Source organism: Terrapene carolina, unplaced genomic scaffold, assembly GCF_002925995.2.
Source record: "Terrapene carolina triunguis isolate 2854851 unplaced genomic scaffold, T_m_triunguis-2.0 Scaffold176, whole genome shotgun sequence".
NCBI lineage: Eukaryota > Metazoa > Chordata > Testudines > Emydidae > Terrapene > Terrapene triunguis.
Window position 1 is genome coordinate 219,440 of NW_020664527.1, and position 26,149 is coordinate 245,588.

The window sequence follows — 26,149 nt, forward strand, 5'->3', positions numbered from 1 at the left end:
CCCAGCTCTGAAGGCAGAATGGAGAGCAGTGGCTGCTGGCCGGGCACCCAGCTCTGAAGGCAGAATGGAGAGCAGTGGCAGCTGGCCGGGCACCCAGCTCTGAAGGCAATGCCATGCCAGCAGCAGCAGAGAAATAAGGGTGGCAATGTGAAAACTGATATTTGCCAATATCACTTTTCACAACAGACTTAATGCCCCGTTGCCACCCTTACTTCTGCGCTGCTGCTGCCATGCCGGAGCTGACAGCTGGAGCCCCGCTGCCTCCAGGTGAGGGATGGGGGAAGGAGGAGAGCCTAAGGTCAGGCTACCTCCTGGTGAGGAACTGAGGGGAGGGCAGAAGGAGAGTCCGAGCCGTGGGGCTCCGGCTGTCCCCTTTATCCCTGCCTCCCAGGTGTGCACAGCCCTCATGCCCAAACTCCAGCCACCCGGAGCGGACAGACAGAGCTCTTAAAAAAATCCACCAAATCACACAACTCTCACCTTCCTTGGCACATTCCTATCCCTCCCTTGGGAGGCCCGCCCCATAGCTTGAGAACCGCTGCTTCAAAGGATCGAAGCCCAGTTTGTTAAAGCTGAGTGCTTTTATTTGCAAACCCCTCCACCTCCATGTTTATAAAGATAGTTACAGATGATCTAACAAAGCCTCCAAGAGCTTTAACAAAATTACTTAACCTGGGATTACATAGTTTTGTTTTTACCCATCCCTGGCCTCCATTTCCTGTTTGAAAACAGCAGCTGGTGGGGGGAAATATCAGAGCAATAGCAATCACCAGACAGGTAAGTGACCTAGATACTAGCAGTGGAGAATCAAATTTTCAAAAGATCTCAGCACTCAATAACTCTCCTTTGGATGCCTTAATAAGTGATTGAATTTTTTCAAAGTGCCAGCACCCAGCAACTAACACTGAGAATAGGAGTTGCTGGCTGCTGAAACAGTAATTGAAAATCTGTCCAATTTATTTAGGTGCTTAAATTGGAGCTGGGCTCTTCAGAAAATCCAGCCCGAAATGTGAACATTGAGCACTTCTGACATCTGACCCACATGTAATAAGGTAATTTGACAAAATTTATCCTAACAACAAAATACTATTTCAGATTAAAAAGTGAAACTGAACCAAGCTCTTACTTCTCTCCCCTCACTTGACAAAAGAAACTGAATGTTTCTAATGATTCCCCAGGGCATATTTTGAAAGTGTCTAGGGAGCGTTAAATAAACTACCTTTAAAGACAGAAGCCTCACTCTTGAAGGGCTCAGAGCCTGTGCTTACTGGGATATACAAGGGGTGGGAGGGAAAGAACAAGACAGTCAGTCTTTCTTTTACAGCTACATTAAAAAAATAAATAAAAATCTAGAACCAAGTTACTTATCTTCTTGTACCATGCAAATTGCTTAGAAAAAGCTTGCTAGGGGAGTATTTAGTCATTTACTTTACATTTTTTTTTTTGGGTGTTGCTGCAGAGGTCCAGGACTGACAGTCTCCAAAATCATATCCAACTTTTATTATAAAAGCTAAGGGTAGAAAAAAAAACAAACAATAGCTTTCTAAAGGAACAGCAACACCAATGCGGACATTTCAGCTACACAACTGAGACACACACCAAACATGGGAACATTTCTTCTTAAAATTGAAATGTTTAGTTTTGGATAAATGGAGGAGTAAAATTTGGGTTTGTCAATGTTGATAATTCCTTTACTCTCAGCTATATACAAAGACTGTAGTTCTACAACAGGATTGTATTTTATAATCACAACCGCATTTATAGTCCTCAGGACCAAATTATAACCTATCTGTGGATTTTCTTTTTTCCATAGCCAATCACATTTTTGCATCCTAAGAATTTTTAATCTAATCTAAAAATATTACTTGGAACACGAAGTGCCCTGAAATTCTGTATCTGTCGCCACTTATAATAATTTGCATTAATTAACCATGTTAAATTGATTGCCTCTAATGATGTAGGAAAGGAAGATTTTTTTCTTTCAGTAGTTAAATGACAAAAATACCTGTAGAACATCTGGTAGGACACAGATTAAAGTCTCTATTTTTTTTAGTTCTATATAAGATGCCCCCAACTTCAATAGTGTGCATCAGACAGACGTTCCTTTCAGCTAAGAAACTAGAGATAAGGCTCTCATTAGAGCTCATCATTACTTCAGCTGAGGGGTGGGTGTAGGGTGGGGGGCAGAGGTCACTGCAGAACAATACAAGGCAATCCTACTCTATGGTACCCCAAGGAGAACACAGTCAAAATCTAAACCTTCTGCATGGCAGCGTGAAGCACTCACTACAAGGCTATTTGAATCGTTTCCAGAAATGTGGTTTTTAATTTTCTTTTAAGCCCACAATGTTAAAACTCATGTTTACTGCCTTGCCAGACGTTGCTAGGAATTTTTAGGAGTGGGTAAAGGGGGAGGGAGGGAAATGTTGATATATTGATATAGCCACATCTGCAGTAAGAGGTTTATCTGAAAGTGTAAAAGGAGGAAGATTTTTGTAAACTTGCTGTATCTGAACAGAAAACCTTTAACTGCAATAGATATTTTAATGTCAACTTTAATGTTAATGTTTTTGAGGTTTTCATTGCAGACATTTATTTTTCTGTATTGTGCATGCCGTATTTGAAGGTTAGATATTCTCTGACAGGTGTATCCTCATCTATTGCCTAGCCACGTTAAGTATGTCTCCGTAAATTAGAAAATAAATTAGACAAAGGCAGCAATCCAAGCAAGCAGCACAGAGCTGTAAGTCGTGAATTCAAGGCTATTGACAAGCACTCAACAGGAAACAGGTTGATAACATGAAATACCAGGTCCCATAACTTATCTATACAATTAACAAATACCAAGCTATTTCCATTGCCTTAGAGCTAGATATTACACAACATCCCTTCAGTAAACGTCAAGTTACATTTTGTTTTATCTCCATTCGTTTATGCAAGATTATGTTGGACAATTTTAAGAATGTCATTAACAGCTTGCTTCTCTCTCCATATTGTAATTAGCCCTTTCTTCCTTACAGAGTGTGGCAAGATCTGAATGACAGGTAATGGCATTCTCACCTTCTTCAGTCTTGCAGGGATATTGTAATACATGTAGATGTGTCAGGTTGAATTAGGAGGACAGTTTATTTACAGTATTGTGTGGAAAATCAGTATAATACAATCAGAGCAAAACCAGAGTGCCGAATGCGGTCTTTTATTTCAGGGATTCTCAATCTTTTTTTCCTTGAGCCTCTCTCCTCCACCCTCCCCCCAAACATACTACTCCACAGCCCACCCGTGCCACAACAACTATTTTTCAGCCCTGCTCTGGCAGGGCTCTGGTTCCAGTCCCGCTCTGGCTTCAGCCCCACTGCAGTGGGGCTTCAGCTTTCTGCCCTGGGCCTCAGCCAGTCTAACACCGGCCCTGCTTGGCAGACCCTTGAAACCTGCTTACGGATCGCCAGGAGGCTGCGGACCCTCGGTTGAGAATTGCGGTTTTATTTCAAATGGGAATTGAAGGTGCTTAGGACCTTGCAGAATAAGACTCTCAATGAGGTTTATGACTAAATTTCCAACATGCAAGTAGTACAGCCCTTGTAGTTAGAGTCTTGCCATTATTTGATAAAGGTGTTTGCCACCTCCTCAGAACATTAAGAAAAAGTCGTGTTTATGATTATCTAAATACTGTGCGTTATGTCACTAAATCAGACACAGTGGAGGTTTTATTACTTGTTTTCCTACCCCCCCCCCCCCTTTGGCTTGTTACATTATTATGATGGTATTCATCCAGCATTTAAAGAACCAACCCTAAAAGCAGACAAATATTTTTGTTGCTTTTCTGCTTTTGTAAAACTTCAGAACACCTAACAGGTGTAACTTTCCATGCTGGGACGTTACTGAATTAGGACATACGTTAAGGATGACAATGGGCTTTTTGAGATGGAATTTGGTATTCACCTTGGGAAAGGATATTGGTAGAAGATGGAAAGGGGAAAAAACTGCAGAGATGGCAGAGATAACAAGGAAGCTCAGTTCCCCAATCCATCTAGCAGAGCTGGTGGCAAGCAGGAAGGCAGTTTTAAAACGACAATAACTATAATAAAGTCTCCCCTTGGAGCTCAACAGGAGGCCCCATTAAAGCCTGAAGAACCAAAGATAAATGCCTCTGTGCGACTGCTGGTACAGATTGCTAACAAAAAGGAGAGAAAAAGTCTCGACATCGGGATGACTACCGTGTCCTGATCCATGGTGGATCAATAGTTTGCAAAGACAGCTGAGGAATGGCCAAAGAGTGCACTGACCTTTTAAGAACCTTTGTTAATCCTGCTAGTAGAGAGAATATATTCATATTCTGGACAGTGCAAACATCCATTAAAGACAACTACAAACTACTACACTTAAGAGGGGGGGGGGGAAATCAATTGCACAACTATAAAATGGGGAACAACTGGCTAGGCAGTAGTAATGTTGAAAATGACCTGGAGGTTATAAATTGTATGAGAGTCACAAACTGAATACGAGTCGAAAATGGGATGCAGTGGCGAAAAAGGCAAACATTATTCTGGGGTATATTAACAGGACTGTCATATGCAAGACACAGGAGGTAACTGTCCTGCTCTACTTGGCACTAATGAGACCTCTGCTAGAGTACTGTGTCCAGTCCTAGGAACCACCCTTTAAGAAAGATGTAGATAAATTGGAGAGAGTCCAAAGGAGAGTAACAAAAATAATAAAAGGTTTAGAAAACTTGACCTCCGAGGAAAGTTTTATAAAAAGTGGACATGTTTAATGTTGAAAAAAGAAAACTGAGGGGGAACAATCTTCAAATATGTTAAGGGTAGTTACAAAGAAGATTATAGTCAATTGTTCTCCCTATCTACTGAAGGTAAAACAAGTAGTAAATGGCTTAATCTGCAGCAAATGAGATTTATGTTAGATATTAGGAAAAACTTTCTACCTATAAGGATAATTAAGCACTGGAATAGGCTTCTAAAGGAGATTGTGGAACTCACATCATCTGAAACAGATTAGACAAACACCAGTCAGGGATTGTCCTGCCACAGCACAGGGGGCTAGACTAGATGAACTTGTGAGGTCTCTTCCAGACCTATATTTCTAGGATTCATTTATTCCCACATAACTGACAACCTTATTTGAAAGAACTGTAGAAGGGAGTTCAGTAGGAAGGGGATTTTAAGTAAAAGACATTTTAAAGGCATGCTGTGTTGAAATTATGAGTTAAAATGTTTATTTTCAGAATAATATTTTATATTCTGAGACTGGCTTTCCAGCTGCCTTGAGCCATCACTAACTTTTAAACAATTGAACTTGAAAAATAAAACAGTCAACTGACTGATAGGCACTTTAAAATCAAGTTTCAGTTTCAGGCACCTTTCTATACATTTCAGAATACTACACTCAGAAAAGTGGAGAAAAGCTTTCTTATGGTAAATTTTATTTATTGCTCTTAGTTTTACCTTCATGATGATTTATGGAATAACAGTGGGTCAAAATTAATATAATCAACAATGAAGGCGCATACTATTATTAGCCTACAAATATGTTACATATTAGGAAAACATTGCTGGTGATTAGATTACAGCACTCTCATATGCTCTTGTTTACTTTGCAAAAATACAACCCCATTTCACCTGCAATCATCATTTCCTCAAAGAACATTGTGTCAAAGGAACATGCAGCTAATTCAGATAGCTTGCTTATCTAACTTCAAGTAAATTTAATTATCCAGAAAAATTAAGCACTGGTTTAGAATTATTTTTGGTGCAACTGTTTCCCATGCATTTATCATCTGTCCTTTCATGACGAAAAGGTCTGCTAAAAGATGTGGGCCAGAAATCATTTTATAAAACTCAAATGACCAAATACATGTTTTACTGTGAAGTATTTTTACTGAATTTCAACCAATGTTAGTCACCTATCGCCAAGCAAAATATCAATTCTGTGACACTATTAATAATCACTACCATTTAGGGTTTAATATTCCAAATTTTGTACATGGGAATAGCTACAAAAATATGATTGACTCCTGAGCATTAGTAAGCATACAATACAATGAATGAGGGTCAGCCAACCTTGTCAATCTTCGTCTCCAACCACAGAAACCTAATTATCTTAGCGCGGTGACTGAAGACGTTTATTCACAGGTGACTCAATCTCATAATTCCCAGAAAAGACAAACCAAGCCAAAAAGTTTGAAATAAAAGAAGTTAATGTACACCGAAGGAATGAAAAACATTATCTTGATATCCCATACGCCACTTTGCCTTTGATGATGGTCATGAAATATTGTCTTCCATGTTCTAATAGGATCACCATGCATTTCTGACATGAATAAAAGACAGAAAGCATTACAGACTTTCCGCTCAGACATCTAAAATACTCTACAACACAGATATTTTCAAGCTTCCATTCTTCCTTTGTCATTTAATATGCAAATGCTAAATGAAGACTGTAAATGCAGTCAGACAGCCAACGTGTCAAAAGTTTTTTTTAAAAACTGCTGCTATGAAATTCCTTATAACTAGACATTTAGGTGTGTTCTTCATTTTTTAAACGCTCTCCATATATTTAATACAGAAAGCCAACTATGAAACAATTAGGTAATGAGCATCCAATAGCTTAGATTAAAATGAAGTCAAGAACAAATGTCAGGCTACAAACTTCCCCTTCCTACCCTCTTAAAAAAAAAAAAGATACCGACCCTCCTACCCCTAAAGGCTTCCTGAACACTAAGGCTCTGTTCCTGTACCTAGAACTCTGAGTAGAGCCGGTACCTGCATGGTTTTCAATGCAAGATTGGTTCATACGGCATAATATCACATTCAAATTGAATAAAGAGACTGGGCAATGAAAATAATAGAACATTACAAATTAATAATTATTTTATTCAGACTTTACATAAACCCCAAAATTAATGGCAGAATTCCAATCTAGATAGCTCAGAAGAGAAAAATAAATTAGAGGGGTTAATTTAATAAAAAACCTAATGTATATGCTCCGTTCATCTGACTCCACCATCATATATTACAGTGTAGCAACTGAACAGCAACCGTTGATCTTTCTAATTGTTTAAACTGATCAGCACATCCAATATTTAACTGAAGAATTAGATTATTAGTAAATAAACATACTTCAGCCCGAAGTCATTTCCAAATGCCCCTTTTTCATTAATTTAAAGTGGTGTCGTTTGGAGGGTGGAGAAGAAGGAAGCTGATGTCTTGTCTGATTATAGGAAAGATGCACTGTAGACAGCTAACAAACAAGTTAACGACTATTTTCCACTAATTATCACAATCCTAACAGGTGGCTGCTGACTGTAGGAGTAAGCACCAGTCAGTTTCACTTTATACATCTCTTAAGAAAATATCAGTCTGCACTCTAGATCACCTTCATATTGAGGGATTTAATTATAGGATCGGCCACAAACCCACAGAAAGCAATGGTTCTTTCCGGTGACTTCAATGCGTTTTGGACCAGGCCCACAGGGATTTGGTATGCATATTTCTCCTCTAAAGGCAAAGCTCAAGATCAACCTCATCACATTAAAGACTTATATTTTACTGTTTCAAAGCTTAGGGAGGAAAAAAAGCTGTATTATTAACATGTAGACTACCTACCCAAGAGAATACTTTAATGATTTAAGCTATTAGTATTTTTAGCACCTAGAGATATGGCTGACAGCTTCATAGTATCAAGACAAGATATGGATCGTGATCTAAAGGGCTTCTAATTTTTAAAGTTCTGATGTGACAAGAAGTGACAGTAACAAACAACATAGGCTAAGGGGAGTGGTAGGAAAAGGGTTACAGTAAGATCATGTGCTTACTGTGAATAGATTTGTTTTTGTTCATACCAAAAGATCCAACAGAAAAATTGATAATCAGAGACATTTCCCTCATATTCAGGATTTAAATACAGTTTATATAATTTATTATTGTTTTGCCTAGGAAAGGCTTCAGTCACTGACTCGATGTATTGTCACACATGCATTTACATCCATATTGCGCTTTTCATACAGATGCATCAAAGAAGGTTTCATGTTAAAACAGATGCAGTTTAATGCAAAATAATCTACTACTTTGGCTAAATTATATCTAATGGGGAAAACTAATCTCAAAAGGTAGTCACTGAAAAAAGATCAAGAAAGAGCTATGTTTGAACACACTTATCTGTGTTTCAAATGCTTTTCTTCTTCAATTAGAAGCAACAAATGGATTTTCAAGGGAAACATTAAAACCCTACAAGTTGCTATGCCCTTCCTATGTATGAGCAGAGAGATAAAAAGCCAGGAGACAAACATATAGCTAGCTCTGATGTTATTTAAGAAACATCTTTAGTACAATCAAATTTCAGTGATACAGAGTTAGCAACCTGCAGTACCTTTTATTTGTTTGTGGGCATTATTAGTCCATCAAGGACAAGACTGTTATAAACCGCAGCACAGCTGAAAGATGCTGTGAGATCCAAATTCTTCTGTTCAGCACCTTACCTGCCAGGAAGGCAGTGAGGTTTCCTAGCATAAGCATGGGACAATAAGTCAAGAATAAGAAGTCAAGGAGCCTAGGTAACAAAATGGAGGAACTAGAGCTACTGGTGCAGAAAGTGAAACCAGATATTATAGGGATAACAGAAACATGGTGGAATAGTAGTCATGACTGGATTACATGTATTGAAGGGTATGTGCTGTTTAGGAAAGACAAATAAAGGCAAAGGTGGTAGAGTAACGTTGAATATCAATGATGAGGTAGACTGTAAAGAAATAAGAAGTGATGGAATGGATAAGACAGAGTCTGTCTGGGCAAAAATCACATTGGGAAAGAAAGCTACTAGAGCCTCCCCTGAGATAGTGCTTGGGGTGTGCTACAGACCGCCGGGATCCGATTTGGATATGGATAGAGACCTCTTTAAACTTTTTAATGAAGTAAACACTAATGGGAATTGTGTGATCATGGGAGACTTTAACTTCCCAGATATAGACTGGAGGACAAGTGCTAGTAATAATAATAGGGCTCAGATTTTCCTGGATGCGATAGCTGATGGATTCCTTCACCAAGTAGTTGAAGAACCAACCATTTTAGATTTGGTTTTGGTGAGTAGTGAGGACCTCATAGAAGAAATAGTTGTAGGGGACAACCTTGGTTCGAGTGCTCATGAGCTAATTCAGTTCAAACTAGATGGAAGGATAAACAAAAATAGATCCGCGACTAGGGTTTTTGATTTTAAAAAGGCTAACTTTAAAGAATTAAGGAAATTAGTTAGGGAAGTGGATTGGACTGAAGAACTTGTGGATCTAAAGGCGGAGGAGGCCTGGAATTACTTCAAGTCAAAGTTGCAGAAACTATCAGAAGCCCGCATCCCAAGAAAGGGGGAAAAATTCATAGACAGGAGTTGTAGACCAAGCTGGATGAGCAAGCATTTCAGAGAGGTGATTAAGAAAAAGCAGAAAGCCTACAAGGAGTGGAAGATGGGAGGGATTAGCAAGGAAAGCTACCTTATTGAGGTCAGAACATGTAGGGATAAAGTGAGAAAGGCCAAAAGCCATGTAGAGTTGGACCTTGCAAAGGGAATTAAAACCAATAGTAAAAGGTTCTACAGCCATATAAATAAGAAGAAAACAAAGGAAGAAGAAGTGGGACCGCTAAACACTGAGGATGGAGTGGAGGTTAAGGATAATCTTGGCATGGCCCAATATCTAAACAAATACTTTGCCTCAGTCTTTAATGAGGGTAATGAGGAGCTTACGGATAATGGTAGGATGACAAATGGGAATGAGGATATGGAGGTAGATATTACCACATCTGAGGTAGAAGCCAAACTCGAACACCTTAATGGGACTAAATCGGGGGGCCCAGATAATCTTCATCCAAGAATATTAAAGGAACTGGCACATGAAATTGCAAGCCCATTAGCAAGAATTTTTAATGAATCAGTAAACTCAGGGGTTATACTGTACGACTGGACAATTGCTAACATAGTTCCTGTTTTTAAGAAAGGAAAAAAAAGTGATCCGAATAACTATAGGCCTGTTAGTTTGACATCTGTAAAGTCTTGGAAAAAATTATGAAGGAGAAAGTCGTTAAGGACATTGAGGTCAATGGTAACTGGGACAAAATACAACATGGTTTTACAAATGGTAGATTGTGCCAAACCAACCTGATCTCCTTCTTTGACAAGATAACAGATTTTTTTTAGACAAAGGAAACACAGTGGATCTAATTTACCTCGATTTCAGTAAGGCATTTGATATGGTTCTACATGGGGAATTATTAGCTAAATTGGAAAAGATGTAGATCAATATGAAAATTGAAAGGTGGATAAGGAACTGGTTAAAGGGGAGGCTACAACGGGTCGTACTGAAAGGTGAACTGTCAGGCTGGAAGGAGGTTACTAGTGGAGTTCCTCAGGGATCGGTTTTGGGACCAATCTTTTTATTACTGAGCTTGGCACAAAAAGTGGGAATGTGCTAATAAAGTTTGCGGTGGACACAAAGCTGGGAGGTATTGCTAATACAGAGAAGGACCGGGATATCATACAGGAAGATCTGGATGACCTTGTAAACTGGAGTAATAGTAATAAGATGAATTTTAATAGTGAAAAGTGCAAGGTCATGCATTTAGGGATTAACAACAAGAATTTTGGTTATAAATTAGAGACACATCAGTTTGAAGTAACAGAGGAGGAGATCACAGGATGGCTATGAGCCGCCAATGTGATATGGCCGTTAAAAAAGCTAATGCGGTCTTGGGATGCATCAGGCGAGGTATTTCCAGTAAAGATAAGGAGGTGTTAGTACCGTTATACAAGGCACTGGTGAGACCTCATCTGGAATATTGTGTGCAGTTCTGGTCTCCCATGTTTAAGAAGGATGAATTCAAACTGGAACAGGTACAGAGAAGGGCTACTCGGATCATCCGAGGAATGGAAAACCTGTCTTATGAAAGGAGACAAAGAGCTTGGCTTGTTTAGCCTAACCAAAAGAAGGCTGAGGGGAGATAAGCTTAGTACCAATGTGGACACAAGAACAAATGGATATAAACTGGACATCAGGAAGTTTAGACTTGAAATTAGACGAAGGTTTCTAACCATTAGAGGAGTGAAGTTCTGGAACAGCCTTCCAAGGGAAGCAGTGGGGGCAAAAGACATATCTGGCTTCAAGACTAAGCTTGATAAGTTTATGGAGGGGATGGTATGATAGGATAGCCTAATTTTGGCAATTAATTGATCTTTGATTATTAGCAGGTAAATATGCCCAATGGTCTGTGATGGGATGTTAGATGAGGTGGGATCTGAGTTACTACAGAGAATTCTTTCCTGGGTGCTGGCTGGTGAGTCTCGCCCACATGCTCAGGGTTTAACTGATCGCCATATTTGGGGTCGGGAAGGAATTTTCCTCCAGGTCAGATTGGCAGAGGCCCTGGAGGTTTTTCGCTTTCCTCTGCAGCATGGGGCACGGGTCACTTGCTGGAGGATTGTCTGCACCTTGAGGTCTTTAAACCATGATTTGAGGACTTCAATAACTCAGGCATAGGTTAGGGGTTTGTTACAGGAGTGGGTGGGTGAGATTCTGTGGCCTGCATTGTGTAGGAGGTCAGACTAGATGATCATAATGGTCCCTTCTGACCTTAAAGTCTATGAGTCTATTATACTGTTTTGGTTTTCTATTTACAACAGAGGCATACCACTGAATTTTCATCCTCTTCAGCTACCATAGAAAGTGAATCAATTCAAGTCCATTTGTTCATTTATTTCCAAACTGCACTGCTTAAATTCTCACAGAGTATTTCCCAGAGCTCTGGGGCTTCAGCCCTAGCGGGGCACTGGGGCTGGGGGCTTCCATCCCATTTGTCTGAAAACATTTATCAGAGCTCTGCTCCTGATAGCTCCAACTGAATTTAAGCCCTGCTGTGCATATAACAGTAAGCACTGCAGGAGCATCTAATGTTTAAACAAAAAGTCATCAAAATTAAACCACATTGATCCTGTGGAGCAGTTTCAGAATCCAGTGTAGTTGGTCTTAAATTTACAACCGTGGCTCTTGCTATTCAAAGAGTTACGGTCACAGAGACTGCCTTGGGCAACTAAAGAATCCCAGCTCAGTTGATATTTCTACTGGGGCCCAACAGGCAGCAGGCTTGGACCAATACTATTCAAAAACTTTATCGATGATAAGAAAGAAAAGTATAAAATCTATTGGTAAAATCTGTGGATGACAGAAATTGGTGGAGTGATAAATCATGACAGAGAGCGGTCAGTTATACAGACTGATCTGGATTGTTTGGTAAAGTGAGCTTATTTGAACAGTATGTGTTTGAATACAGCCAAATGCAAGATCATATATCTAGGAACAAAGAATGTAGGTCACTTAGAAGTCAAGGGACAGTATCCTAGAATGGAGACACTGAAAAGGACTTTGGGTTAATGGTTCATAGACACCTGAACATGAGCTCCCAATGGAATGCTGTAGCTAAGAAGGCAAACACAATCCTCGGATGCATACGGAGGCAAATATTAAGCAGGAGTAGGGAGGTACTATTACCCCTGTCTATGGCATCAGTGAGACCATTCCTGGAATACTGCGTCCATGTTCTGGTGTCCATGCTTCCAAAAAGATACTAAAAAATTAGAAAGTGTTCAGAAAAGTACTACAGAATGATCTGAGGCCTGGAAAACATGCCTTAGAGTGAGAGACTTCGAAGCTAAATCTATGTAGTTCACGCAAGAAGGGCAGGCTCCAGCATTTCTGCCGCCCCAAGCAAAAAAAAAAGCCGCAATCGCGACCGGCGGCGGCAATTGGGGGGGGAGGGGGCGGGATACGCGATCGGCGGCAGCAGTTCAGCGGCAGATCCTTTGCTCCTAGAGGAAGTGAGGGACCTGCCGTCCCCGAATTGCCGCACATGCCGCCCCTCTCCCTTGGCCGCCCCAAGCACCTGCTTGTTAAGCTGGTGCCTGGAGCCGGTCCTGCATGCAAGAGATGGTTAAGAGGTGCCTTGATGATAATCTACAAGTATTTGCAAGAGAAGAGATTTCTGATAGTCGATAGGTCTTTAATCGAGCAGAAAAAGGCACAATAGTTGAAAGCCGAAGCTAGACAAATTCAGATTAGAAATAACATGTACATTTTTGACAATGAGGGTAAATAACCACTGGAACAACTTACCTATGGACATGGTGGATTCTCCATCACTTGAAGTCTTAAAATCAAGACTGGATGTCCTTCAAAAAGCTATACTATCACTCAAACGGAGTTATGGGCTTGATGCAAAAGTTACTGGCTGAGCTTTTATGGTCTCTGTTATGCAGGACATGAGACTAGAATATTATAACAGTCCCTTCTGGCTTTAAAATCTGTGACTATTAATCTTATAACAGATTCAGAGGCATTTCCTTATTGCTTATATCTACAATGTAACACTTGTTTTCTAAGAATCAAATAGTAAGGTTTCAAATTCTGTGCCTTAACACAAACTAATAAAGGACTTTTTCCAGACTCTGAGAGAGCAGACATCTTTTTTATGACTTAACCCAGCCTAATGAGATATATAAGCTTCAGTTTTTCTACATAAATAACCAGAGGCTGGCTTTTAATTAGCTGTTACTACTCCTATCAGGCAGGCATAATTAGCCAAATTGGCAGCAAGAGGGTCTCAGCACTTCAAATTTGAGTCCAGTGAAATGACATCAATAAAACACTATCACTTCCTTTAGTGAATCACAAGGGAACGCTTAATGTGCATTTCTGTTGCTGCTAGAAGCCAAACACACAATACTAACTACAAAAGCTCTTTTCTTGAAATATTTGTTTCAGACCCTAGGGCTACCCTTGAAATTAAAGACATGTCTAAAAGCATCTCATTAGTAAAAATTATTCATTAAAATTCTCAATAACTTAACGGTATGAAAATATTTCTAAATATACATATGAGGAGACAGGACAAAAACACTGCAGAGTTTTAACTTCAGGATAGTACATGTACACTACATGAGGCATCTATACCGAAGACAGACCAAATCATCACAAACTTCTCCATCTCCCTCTCTGAGGTTGCTTGTCAGGCGCATTAATTTCTGTTTACTGTAAACATTTTTATTCCCCTCAGGTGGCAGCCATTATCTACCTTGGCTGCTGGCATGAGGATTATGATGCACCATTAGCTAGTATAGATCCTCTGCTACTGCAGTCGAGTCACCTCAGTAAGTGTCACTGTCAGCGAGGGACCTCCTGAGAAGCCCTCCAACACTGTGCCGTATATTCATAAATTAAAGCAGCCTCTGCATGATACAACATGATGGAAAAGTGAACGGAAGATGCAACTGCTACAACAAATCAACCTACCTGAGTAGGAAATTTATTAATTTTCTCTAAAGCAGTTAAAAAAATTATCAGCCTCAGCATAATAGAAAAAAAAAAAAGAAATTCATTCAAAAATTAAAAGATTTTTAACCCGATAAACCGTCCCAAGACTGCTTATCACTTGAAAAGACAAGGTGGGTGAGGTAATATCTTTTATTGGACCGACTTTGGTTGGAGAGAGAGAGAAGCTTTCGAGCCACGCAGAACTCTTCTTCAGGTCTGGGAAAGGTACTCCCAGCATACGGAAGGTACTTCCAGACCTGAAGAAGAGTTCTGGATGACTTGAAAGCTTGTCTCTCTTACCAACAGAAATCGGTTCAACAAAAAATATTGGCTCACCCACCTTGTCTCTCTAATATCCTGGGACCGACATGGCTACAACTACACTGCGTATCACCTGAAGAAGCTGCCTGGTATAGCAGTATGTATTTGACACTGCCTGGTATAGCAGTATGTATTTGACACTGCCTGGTATAGCAGTATGTATTTTCAAACTACCTCCCATTCCCCAATTGCTATTAAAACAAATCTTTCCCTGAAAATCCCATTACTACCATTTCATAGAATCATACATCATAGAATATTAGGGTTGGAAGAGACCTCAGGAGGTCATCTAGTCCAACCCGCTGCTCCAAGCAGGACCAACACCAACTAAATCATCCCAGCCAGGGCTTTGTCAAGCATTTTCTTAGTATCACCGCAGATTTTAATTTGTGAGTCTAATTAAGACATGCAGGATAGTAACTCTTGGCTTTTCATTCTCTGACGAGTGAGACATTATTGCATGATGGGCATGGTTTATTTCAGAGTGCATGGTATTGTGGGTATCCATGCTTACAGTCTCAGCATATTTTATGCAAATCCTTGTTTGCAAGTAGTGTGGTAAAATCCTTGTCAAAATCAACCTAATATCAGAGTCAAACTGAATTCTTTCCTTCTGGCACTTCACAACGAGCAGTAAAGTCTCCAGACATGCCAAATTATACTTTCAGGGATACCTGTGTAACCTCACTGCCTCAGAGGGTTTACACAGATTTAAATGACTATATCTTAGTGCACAATTCTGTCTTAAATTGCATATAAAGGAAGAGAATCCAGCTCACTCTTTCTTAGATGTACTGGCTCCATTTTCTTGTCTTTTTATTTATGGCTAGTTTCTCTCCTATTTAGTGGCTAGTAAAGCTCCATGACATCCTCTGCTCAAAAGGGGTTCTCTTTTTGGTTTTATTGTAGTTCCAGGGAATAAATTCCTTAAAAGTGGAACTCAGGGCAGGAGCTGGACTAAAACTTGCCCAATTTCATGCTGAGTGTCTCCACTCTGTTTTTCTAAAAAGCACAAACAGATTAATACCAGAATTTACGGTACTATATTGTTATAAGAAATAGTGGGAAAACTAAGCTAGATATACTGGCACTTCTCTTAAAGAAATTATACTTGCTGGTTGACTTCTTGTTTTAATTGAACTCTTCCCAATCACTATCAATCTGGAGAATTTCTTTAATCATCGTGCTTAACTTGAACAACAACAAAAAAGCCAGAAGAGGCTAATTTGCAATTCAACACTAAACCATAAGAGCTCCAAAGCCCTACAAGTACAGCTGTTCAGGCAAAAACGGGAAACTGAAGCTATGCAGGACATCTCTAGCCAATCTAATGCAAAAGCTTCCACATAAAATCATGTTGAAGACTCACTAAGATCTCAAGTGCCTTCATTAACCCTCCATGATAAATTGATTTTAAACTAGTTCAAATGAAAGTTGCTATGCATATGAGAGTCTGCATGTATATATGAATTATAGCGTGTCCCTAGACAATGTGTGCTGAAAAAGACATAATTTTGAGACTCCACAAAACAGTAGAAACATCTTGTTTGGTTTCTCTCCTCCCCGAATATATGTCACAGGAATATGCACTGATATTAAAGATAAACAGTTCGGGTCAATTACAGAGTCTATATCAAGAGAATTAACTCATCCTTATGAGTTTAGGTTCAAACAGACCCATTAACTTTAAATCTTCAATTACATTCTTAGTTTAAGATGCATACTTTTCGAAGTTCTTTATTACTTAGGCCAGTATTTAGTTCCTTGATAAACCATATTTTGATTTGTGCAGTTCTTATTTTATATGGGAAAAATTGGATCAGTGAGCATTGTTTTGACAAGAGCAGGACTGCTCACCATCCTTAAAAACCTCCTGTTCCCTCTGGCTTAATGAAAAACACGCAATGCAGGGGCTGTGTAAGACTTACACAAGAAACAGGTGCCTCTTTGGGGGAGGCAGAGGAGGTGGTCTGCGCAAAGACAGTGATGCAAATTTAAGGCAGTATGAGGTGACAGCTTCAGACCCATAAATGACCATCTGATTCACAGAATACATTGGACTCTTAATGGAAAGCGTACCTTTGAAAGAGTGATATCAATTATATTTGGGTAAGTTTTAACATAGCAAAATATATGTAATGGACAAATAAGCACCATATACTGGAATCATCGCTATTATAATAAAGTTTGTTTTTTTACATTTTGTTAAAAAAGCTGGTATATTGAGTCACTCGGCTTCCCATTATCAGCAAAAGGAAAGCACTGATTTAGAACACTAAAGCACAAGGTGTATACTGGTTTGGGAACAAAATACTTTCAGTAAGCTGCTGACTCACCTTGTCCCGCAAATGATGTTCTGCAGCCTCAATATTCAAAGGATCATCAAAATTCAAGAGATCCTGGAAAAGACCCAGGGGATTTTTTTTTAAGTAAGAAAAAAATAACGATCATATTATGTAAGAGGTTGAAAATACATTTAGTGTGATGAAACATATCAGATGAGGCCAGCAAGGGCAGTAGGTTTAGTGAAATTGCTTCTTTTATACCTGCAGATCTCTGGTTTGGATCCTATGGGGGGTAAATTCAAACGAGTCTGGTGGTCACAATCCAACCCTCGATTAATTGTTGGCCAAGCGAAGCCGGCGCTACACTCAACTTGATGGCATTTTTCTGATTGTCTGGATATCACACGATTATTTTTGATCACCACCTCTGATCAAGTCCAAAATTTCTAGGAACGTTCGAGGCATCAATTGGCAGAGCCCCGCTGATTTTGGTGAAAAGTGGAAAACTAGAAAAATATGATGTAGAGGAAAATCAGCCGCACAAACTGGCTGGTGCTGCTGGCAGAGGAGTCTCTCTGGCGGCCCCTGCTGCTGGTTACAGATATTAGAGGCAACAGTGTAACTTCCTGAGTGGGGAGATTGTGTCGTCTGGAGTCTGACAGACATGAAAACCTTAGGGAGTTTTAGGGGGGAAACGGGGAGAACAGAGTGGGGGAAGCAGCAGGCACTGCAGGAATAGGGTAGTAGTGGTGGAGGTAAGGGAGGTGGTGGGAGAAGCAGAGACCTGGAGTGGTGGGGGCAGATGCAGGGACAAAGGGGGGTAGAAGCAGGGACATAGAATGTAGAAGACAAAGCAGCTCTGAGTGCGAGGTTGGGGTGCCTATAACTGCCCATGATTCCCATCTCTGCCCCCCATGATCTGGTTCCTGCTACCCCGCCTCCACATCCCTACACATTACTCCCCACCCATCAAATTGCCGCAGGCAGAAGAATCTCTGGAGCTTCCTGCTGCTCCTTACTCATCACAGACAGCAGCTTAACACGTTGCTCTCTCTCTTTCAATCTGGGTGTACAGTTCAGCTTAGAGTGGCAACAAAGGGTGTGACCTTCTAATGTTGGGCCAGATCACATAGCCTCAATAGTATTTCCTCCAAATTTTGTTCTGTGAATCCAGGAAAACTGGTGTTCTGAACTCAAAAAAATGAGAAACATGGGGGTGCTGAGGGTGAATATACACAAACTGTATGAAAGGGTTATATACCGTCATTTTAAACATTCTAAATTTTACTTCTAAACATCCATCTCTCAGCAATTCCTCCCTCAGAAAAAGCAGCTGTCTCCTTTTAGCTGACAACACTGCAAGTCCATTCTACAGCTTACTGGCACGGCTTGCACAGTGTCTGTAATATGTATCACCTGCTCTGTTATTTGTGCCATATTTGCAGAAAGACTGAACTTCAACACATTGCTTAAGGAAACCAAAAAGCTGACAAGAGAGTGTGCTAATCAAGTCATCATGGAAAATAATGAATAATCACTATGGAAACAAAACCAAGTTTCTCTGGTCCAGGTTCGGGTCAGTTTTCCTAGTAGTTTGTGATAACAGTGACTCTTTTATAACAGCTATCATGTTATAAGTGTGAAAGGCTCCCATCACTGCCACTATCTGGGATTTGCTTCCATGGCAATGAATCTCTATGGTCATTGATTTTTTTTTTTTTTCAACAAATTTACAAGTTTCAATTTCCTTTCCAAACCAAAAGCTGAGCAAGACTCTCAATCATTCACTTACCTTCCTTTCTTTCTAGAAACAAGCCCACACCAGCTTTTGAAAACTTAATTATTTACAAAAAGCCTTTGAGCATACGCACAGGGGAAATCCAAGATGCAGGCTGTGAAGCTGAGAGTCTTCTAGGACATTACAAATCTCTGTAGTCTGTCATGCACAATCATCACTCTTTTCAGATGATCACACTGTATATAAGTTTTATGTGTATTTCTATTGCAGGATTGCACTCTGTTTCTCTAAAACAGACTCACCCTATTTTAGTTATTTAGAATACAGCACAAACATAATTACTCTGAATTGAAAAGGCACGTGCTCTCCCATCTTTTTATAAATTAATTTACTAAAGACCCTAAACCAGGAAAATTAAGCCTCATTGGCCCATGAAAGCTCTGTTTCCCAGGGCCCTGCAGCCATAATTTGTCTATTCAACACATTTTAGAAAAATATTCTTGGTGGTAGCAGTGATGGTTCAGCTACCCAGTTCCTCCTTCAGGAAATGAGGGACAGAATCCTTCTGTCTGAGCTGGAGCTTGAGGAAATAGGGCTGGGCAGACATAGCCAGCAACTCTGCTCCCTGTCCCAGGTGCTTCACTGTGCACTGGAGTAGCTCTTTGGAGAAGCTAGGGTGACCCTTACTTGCAGTTGAAGGGCGTAATGGCAATGAGCGCTCTGGTGGCCAGCTTGACCATGATCCCTCTGCTCTCCTCCCTTGACTTTCCCACTTCCACCAGGCAGCAGCAAGGGTTATCCATGACAGTCACACTCCATACCTCTGCCTCAGAGGGGAGGAGGGCTACCTCGACTTGCCTCTAATCTATCGGTGGGGGCAGTTCCTTGGCTTCTGTTGTATATCTGAGGTGAGGGTTGCTGGCTCCAGTCCTGCCTGTTCCTGACATTAACCCAGGGTTTTACATGTTCCCTCCACTTCTCGCAGCTGCCTCTTGTAAATAAGAGACTTGGGCTTCCTGCTCCTGCCAACTCCTTTCATGTCATGTGGGATTCCACGGGGCAATCTCATGTTTTAATTAAGTGTCAGGCCCTATTCTCATTCTGGGGGTGGGAGCTCCTGGGAGCGCCTAACACCTTCAACATGTGTTTATTGATTATAATTGTCAATAATGGAACCTATATTGGGCAATTGTTTATCCCAACCCTCAATTTTTCAGGGGTACAGCAATTCCAATTATCTACCAAAGTAATCCTCACATTCCTTCCCCTAACTCCGCACAATAACTCGCTGAAGGAATTTAGGATTTGTGGAAAACCCTATACAACTCGTTACCAAAGGCCGCACCATAGATTTATAACTATAAGTAAAAAGAAATATTAAGAAGGCAGCATATGCCCTTCTGTATGATAATCCCCATGGCTAGCTAATATACGGGACTAATTAAACACCACTAAAGACAGGAGGAACACAAAAATTAACTATAAGACACACTAGATCAGGTCTATACCAAGTAACTTCAAAAACCACCTGGCAAGGAAAACAAAATTTAGCTTTATCCATTGCATCATCTTACTTACTGTAAATAGAGAGTTCAATCCCCAAACAACATCCTGAAAAGGAAAAACAACAGAATCAGTCATGTGCATTTGAAGTATTTTGTACATTTTAACATCCTTTACATTTCTATTAGCCCAGCAAAATGATGGAAAGTCTTAAAAATCTAGGAAAGGAGGAGAGTATTGGGTGGCTTTTCTTTATATCCAAAATGTTTAAAACTATCCCAATACTTATTTCAATATATAACATGCAAAAAAGCACTTATCCAGGGCTTTAAGCACCTTTGACACATTTAAAAACCATCATCAAGTACAAGTAGAGCATGGTGAATAATTTTTCTGTGAACATAAACACATCCATTTTAAAATTTTGTATAAATATTCACTCTCTGCAGCCACACTCACACCCCTTCTGTGTTCAAGGAAAAGAAACAATGCCGAGTGACTGACCACACCAATAAAAACTGAGCATCACAGCTCAGAATTCAAATAGGAGGTATCAGATACTTGCGGTGAACTGTACATGATCAATCCATAACATACAAAAATGTGACAAAATATTTGTCAAATAGACATGAAATATCAAATTTGAGAAAACTGATCTGTATGTGAATATTCTGAAAGTAGGAGAAGAGGCTACATTTATCAAATTAATTATTCATTGCAAATTATTTGCTCACCTCTACCTCCAAGTTTTCTTTAACTGAATAGGGACAGTCAATGTGCAATTATAGATTCACAGTAAGAAATCAGTGAACTAGATGGAAGTGTTGCCCCTTGAGACTCCCTCATTTGATGTAACATTTTCCTTAACTCCAGCTCCATTAGTGTCTGGCCTACAGGTGTGTGTCCTGAGTTACAAATTTCACAGGCTGACAAACAACGAGCAAGAGTAAGTGATAAGACATTACTACAATTAACTGAATTGTAAAACAGAGCTCCTAGAAAGCCTTCTCTCGGAGTAGGTCTTCAATTTTAAAAACGGTGGGTTTTATACAGCAAGATATCTTGCATGTATTAGGCATCCCACTGAAAACTCCTATTGGAGATGAGGCACTGTAGTTTTTACCATGAGATAGACAAAGTCACCACTATACCCGCTAGCCTGTGACTGACCTCACCTAGTTTACCTCACAGTAAAACTACAGGGCTGTGACTCCACTAGGAGTTTACACCTGGAGAGCTAAGGTGAGTTAGTTGTCCTAATCTCAACGCACACCTTTTTTGGCCATGCAGACAAACCCTTAGAGAAATAGACCTTCTCACTATGGCATAGAAAACAAAACGCATTTTATGCTCATTTAACATCTTGTGATATTGCTTATAAAAAAGGTTAAATAAATGGATGCATTTTAGCTTGTTTACTACGCTGGTCTCTCAGAACGGTGTCAAAATGATGAGCTGTTGTAATACATAACAATACCTTAACAACTCTATCAATAGTACCGATTACAAAGGCTGGCAGAGGACATGGTGTCAGCATTATCTGATCAATAATAGTTTTTTTTTTTTTTTTACTACCCCATTTTCCCTGGCCCTGTTTATGTATTTTATACAAAAACACCCTCTGTTCATCTATTTTTAATCATGCAGATCAGCAAAGTAACATTAGGGAATAATATTTTAGCTTGTTCAGCACTTTCTTCTAATGGAGTTTCTAAAGTCATCAGGGCTAGTAAACACTGCAAACCTCTTGAAGTCACTAAGGTATTCCACACAGACGGAACATTATTGTTTAAATTTATAGTAAAAGAGTAGGAATTTCAGATGTTTAAGGTGCACAAATAGCCTAGAATTCTTAAGAATGTGGTGGTGAGCAGTCATCCACACCAGAAATGATCTTATTATCATGCTATCATTCATTTTCAGGGCCAGAAAACAAAAGTGTTTGGGAAGAGGGAGAAAAGACAGTTACCCTTTCCATAACCGGTGTTCCTCGAGATGTGTTGCTCATGTCCATTCCACATTAGGTGTGTGTGCTCGCCACATGCACCGGTGCTGGAAGTTTTTCCCTCAGCAGTATCCGTAGGGGACCAGCTCTGGTGCCCTCTGGAGTAGCGCCCGTATGGCGCGGTATAAGGGGCGCTGCCAGCTCCCCCCGTGCTCAGTTCCTTCTTGACGGAAACTCCGACAGTGGGGAAGGAGGGCGGGAATGGCCATGAGCAACACATCTCGAAGAGCACCAGTTACGGAAAAGGTAACTGTCTTGTCTTCTTCGAGTGCTTGCCCATGTCCATTCCATATTAGGTGACTCCCAGCAGTTCCAGTGTAGGCGGGTAGGAGTTCACAGCTGCGCCGATTGTAATACAGCTCTGCCGAACCCAGCGTCATTTCTAGCCTGCTGAGTGATGGCATAATGAGACGTGAGTGGGTGGACTGAGGACCACGTCACGGCTCTACAGATGTCCTGGATCGGGATGTATGCCAGGAAAGCTGCCAAAGACGCCTGCGCTCTAGTTGAATGGGCCCTGACAATCGGCGGCGGCAGGACCTTTGCTAACTTGTAAGAGCTCTTTCTGCAAGAGGTGATCCAGTTGGAAATCCTCTGCAAACAAAACGGAAGGCCCTTCCTCCTATCCGCTGTAGCGATGAAGAGCTGGATCGATTTACGGAAAGGCTTGGTACGCTCCAAGTAAAAAGCAAAGGCCCTCCGGACATCCAGCATGTACACGTCTCTCCTCAGCAGTCTTGTGCGGCTTGGGACAGAACACTGGCAGGAATACATCCTGTCTCATGTGGAAGGAAGATACCACCTTCGGCAGGAAGGCTGGGTGGGGCCGCAGCTGGACCTTGTCCTTATAAAACACTGTGGAAGGCGGTTCCAAGATCAAGGCCTTAATTGCTGAGACTTGTCTCGCCGACGTCACCGCCACCAGGAAAGCGACCTTCCAGGACAAATAGGAATGGGAGCAGGAACCCAGTGGCTCAAAAGGTGGGCTGGTGAGCCTGGAGAGGACCAGGTAAGGTCCCACTGCGGGACAGGGGCTCGTACCTGCGGGTAAAGCCTCTCGAGGCCCCTCAGGAACCTGACAGTCATGTCATTAGAAAAGACCGTCTGACCTTGGATTGGCTGCTGGAATGCGAAGATGGCCGCAAGGTGCACTTTGATGGAAGAATGCGCCAGACCCCGGTTCCTGAGCTGCAGTAAGTAATCCAAGATGACTGCACTGAAGAACGCAAGGGAGAAATGCCATGCTCCCACGCCCGTGGGAAAACCTCATCCACTTAGTCAGGTATGTTAGTCTCGTGGATGGCTTCCTACTTCCCAGGAGGACCTGCTGGGACCTCCTCCGAGCAGGTACGCTCCTCCAGGTTCAACCACGGAACATCCACACCAAGAGGTGTGGAGACTCGAGGTTGGGGTATAGGAGCCGACTGTGATCCTGTGACAGCAGGTCTGGATGGTAGGGAAGGGGCCAGGGAGGGGCCACCGCCATGTTTATGAGCGTGCCGAACCAGTGCTGGGGCAATCACGATAACCTGTGCCTTGTCCCTCTTATCTTTACTAGGACCCAACTGACCAGAGGGATTGGAGGGAACGCGTACATCAGAACCTCGGCCCATGACAGGAGGAAGGCATTGGAGAGGGAGCAAAACCGATGGCACTTTCTGGTTTGTCTGGTGGCAAACAGATCTACTTAGGGAGTTCCCCACCTTTGGAAGATCATGCGGGACACCTCTGGGTGGAGCAACCACTCGTGGTGAGAGGAGAAGTCCCTGCTAAGGTGATCTGCTAGGGCATTCCTGATGCCAGGGAGGTTACCAGATTCCAGATGGATGCCGTGGCCGATGCAGAAGTCCCAGAGATGGAGAGCCTCTTGGCGGAGAGCCTCTTGGCAGAGAGCCGACAAGCGTGCTCCGCCTTGCCTGTTGATGTAGAACATCGAGGCCGTATTGTCCGTCAGGACTCTCATCACTTTGCCCGACAGGTATGGCAGGAAGACCCCACAGGCCAGCTCCTTGACATTTATATGTAATGTTGTCTCCTCCAGGGTTCGAGGTGGGCCCCCCAACCGAGGTCCGAAGCGTCCAACACTAGCTCAACAGATGGAGTGGGACTGTTGAATGGGACTCCTTCCAGGACCTTCTTGCGATCGGTCCACCATTGCAGCGGGGTGAGAACTGCCGGAGGAATGGTTATGATCTTTTCCAGGTGGTCCCTGGATTGGGAATAGGTTGATGCCAGCCATTGCTGCAGGGGCTGCATGCGGAATCTGGCATGGCGGACCACTTTTGTGCAAGCTGCCTTGTGGCCTAGCAGACGCAGGCACACCTGGGCTGTTGTCAGGGGAAACGCGGACACTTCCACGATGAGGTCCATCAGGGCCTGAAACCTGTCTAACGGCAGGAACCCTCTCGCCCGGGTTGAGTCGAGCACGCCCCCGATGAATTCTATCCTTTGAACTGGAACTAACGTGGACTTTTTGTGGTTGACCAGTAGTCTCAAGGAGCGGCACGTGGCTTGTAGTACAGTGATGTCGTGTTGGACCTGAGCCTTGAAGTTGCCTTTGACCAGCCAGTCGTTGAGGTACAGGTAAATCTGGATACCCCAACGCTTGAGATAGGCCGTGACTACCGCCATGCACTTAGTAAACACTTAGTGCTGTAGCCAGGCCAATCAGAAGGACCATAAACTGGTAGTGGGCCAAACCAACTGTAAAACAGAGAAAGCGTCTGTGTCCTGGGAAGATCGCTACGTGAAAGTATGTTGACTGAACTTCAACACATTGTTTAAGGAAATCAAGAAGCTGACAAGGGACAGTGTGTTAATCAAGTCGTCATGGAAAATAATGAATAATCACTATGGAAACAAAACCAAGTTTCTCCGGCCAAGGTTCGGGTCAGTTTTCCTAGTAGTTTCTGATAACTGTGAATCTTTTATAACAGCTATCGTTTTATAAGTGTGAAAGGTTCCCATCACTGCCACTATTTGGGATTTGCTTCCATGGCAATGAATCTCTATGGTCATCAGGAGGTCATCTAGTCCAACCCCTTGCTCAAAGCAGGACCAACCCCAACTAAATCATCCCAGCCAGGGCTTTGTTATGGTTTCCTCTACAGTGCAAATGCATTGAAGAGGAAAAGGCTCCCTGTGCCCAGTTCATCATTCTACCACACTGGCACAGAGCCAACCAAAAATTTAGCCCTGTGTAAAAAAGTCATACTGTACACGTATGTTTGTATACATCAATATATGGGATTTTGAATGCCAATACTACATACAGATAGGCTACTTATGCAGAAAACAATGAAACATGTCAAACAATTATAGTCAGTAGACTGCTGGGAGACCCAAACGAGTTACGGACCCATTGGAAATTCGTGAATTTGTGAATAAATAGAAGAACTAAAAATAGAAGGAACACGCAAAGTGCATTTTTAAATCATGAATACTACACCTGCATAAAAAAGTATAGCAATATTTGTGGGAAGAAACTAGCAGTCTGCGTATTAACAACAACCCGTATAGTATGTGACTGCAGTCGGTGGCTGTAGAACTTGATGCAGAATTGTGATAGGCAGAATTGAAGCCTTTTTTTGGGAGGGGGGTCTGGGAGAGAGGGGACCTTAGGTTTCTTGCTCTTTTGGTTGTGACAAAACATTCCAAATGGGAACCAGACGCAAACCAGTGCAGTGGCATCTGCAGGATACTAATTCTAAGAAAAATAGCGACAATTTAAATTTCAGCATATCGTTAACTATTCCACTGCTGATAATTCATCTTAAGGTGTTCCAAAATTTCTCCTCTGCTGTATTGAGGTTCTTTAGCATTCAGGACCCTAGATACAGTATTTAGGTCAAGCTGGCTCCAGAGAACACAGGATTTTGCCTATTAAATATGCAGATTTGCAAGGTTGTACGTTGTCAGAGCACATCGCAAATCCCATCTAT

The 26,149-nt window shown here is 41.5% G+C and overlaps 1 protein-coding gene across 1 annotated transcript in view; it reads right to left on the minus strand.

The window, feature by feature from the left end:
* Positions 1-26,149, minus strand: part of LOC112106291 (NEDD8-conjugating enzyme UBE2F) — a 129,657-nt gene that overhangs the window by 18,023 nt on the left and 85,485 nt on the right. The window contains exons 8-9 of the mRNA XM_026654014.1: positions 20,279-20,311; positions 17,014-17,076 (exon numbers count right to left, since the gene is read on the minus strand). Coding sequence (XP_026509799.1) covers positions 17,014-17,076; positions 20,279-20,311 — 96 coding nt within the window. The remainder of the gene's footprint in view (positions 1-17,013; positions 17,077-20,278; positions 20,312-26,149) is intronic.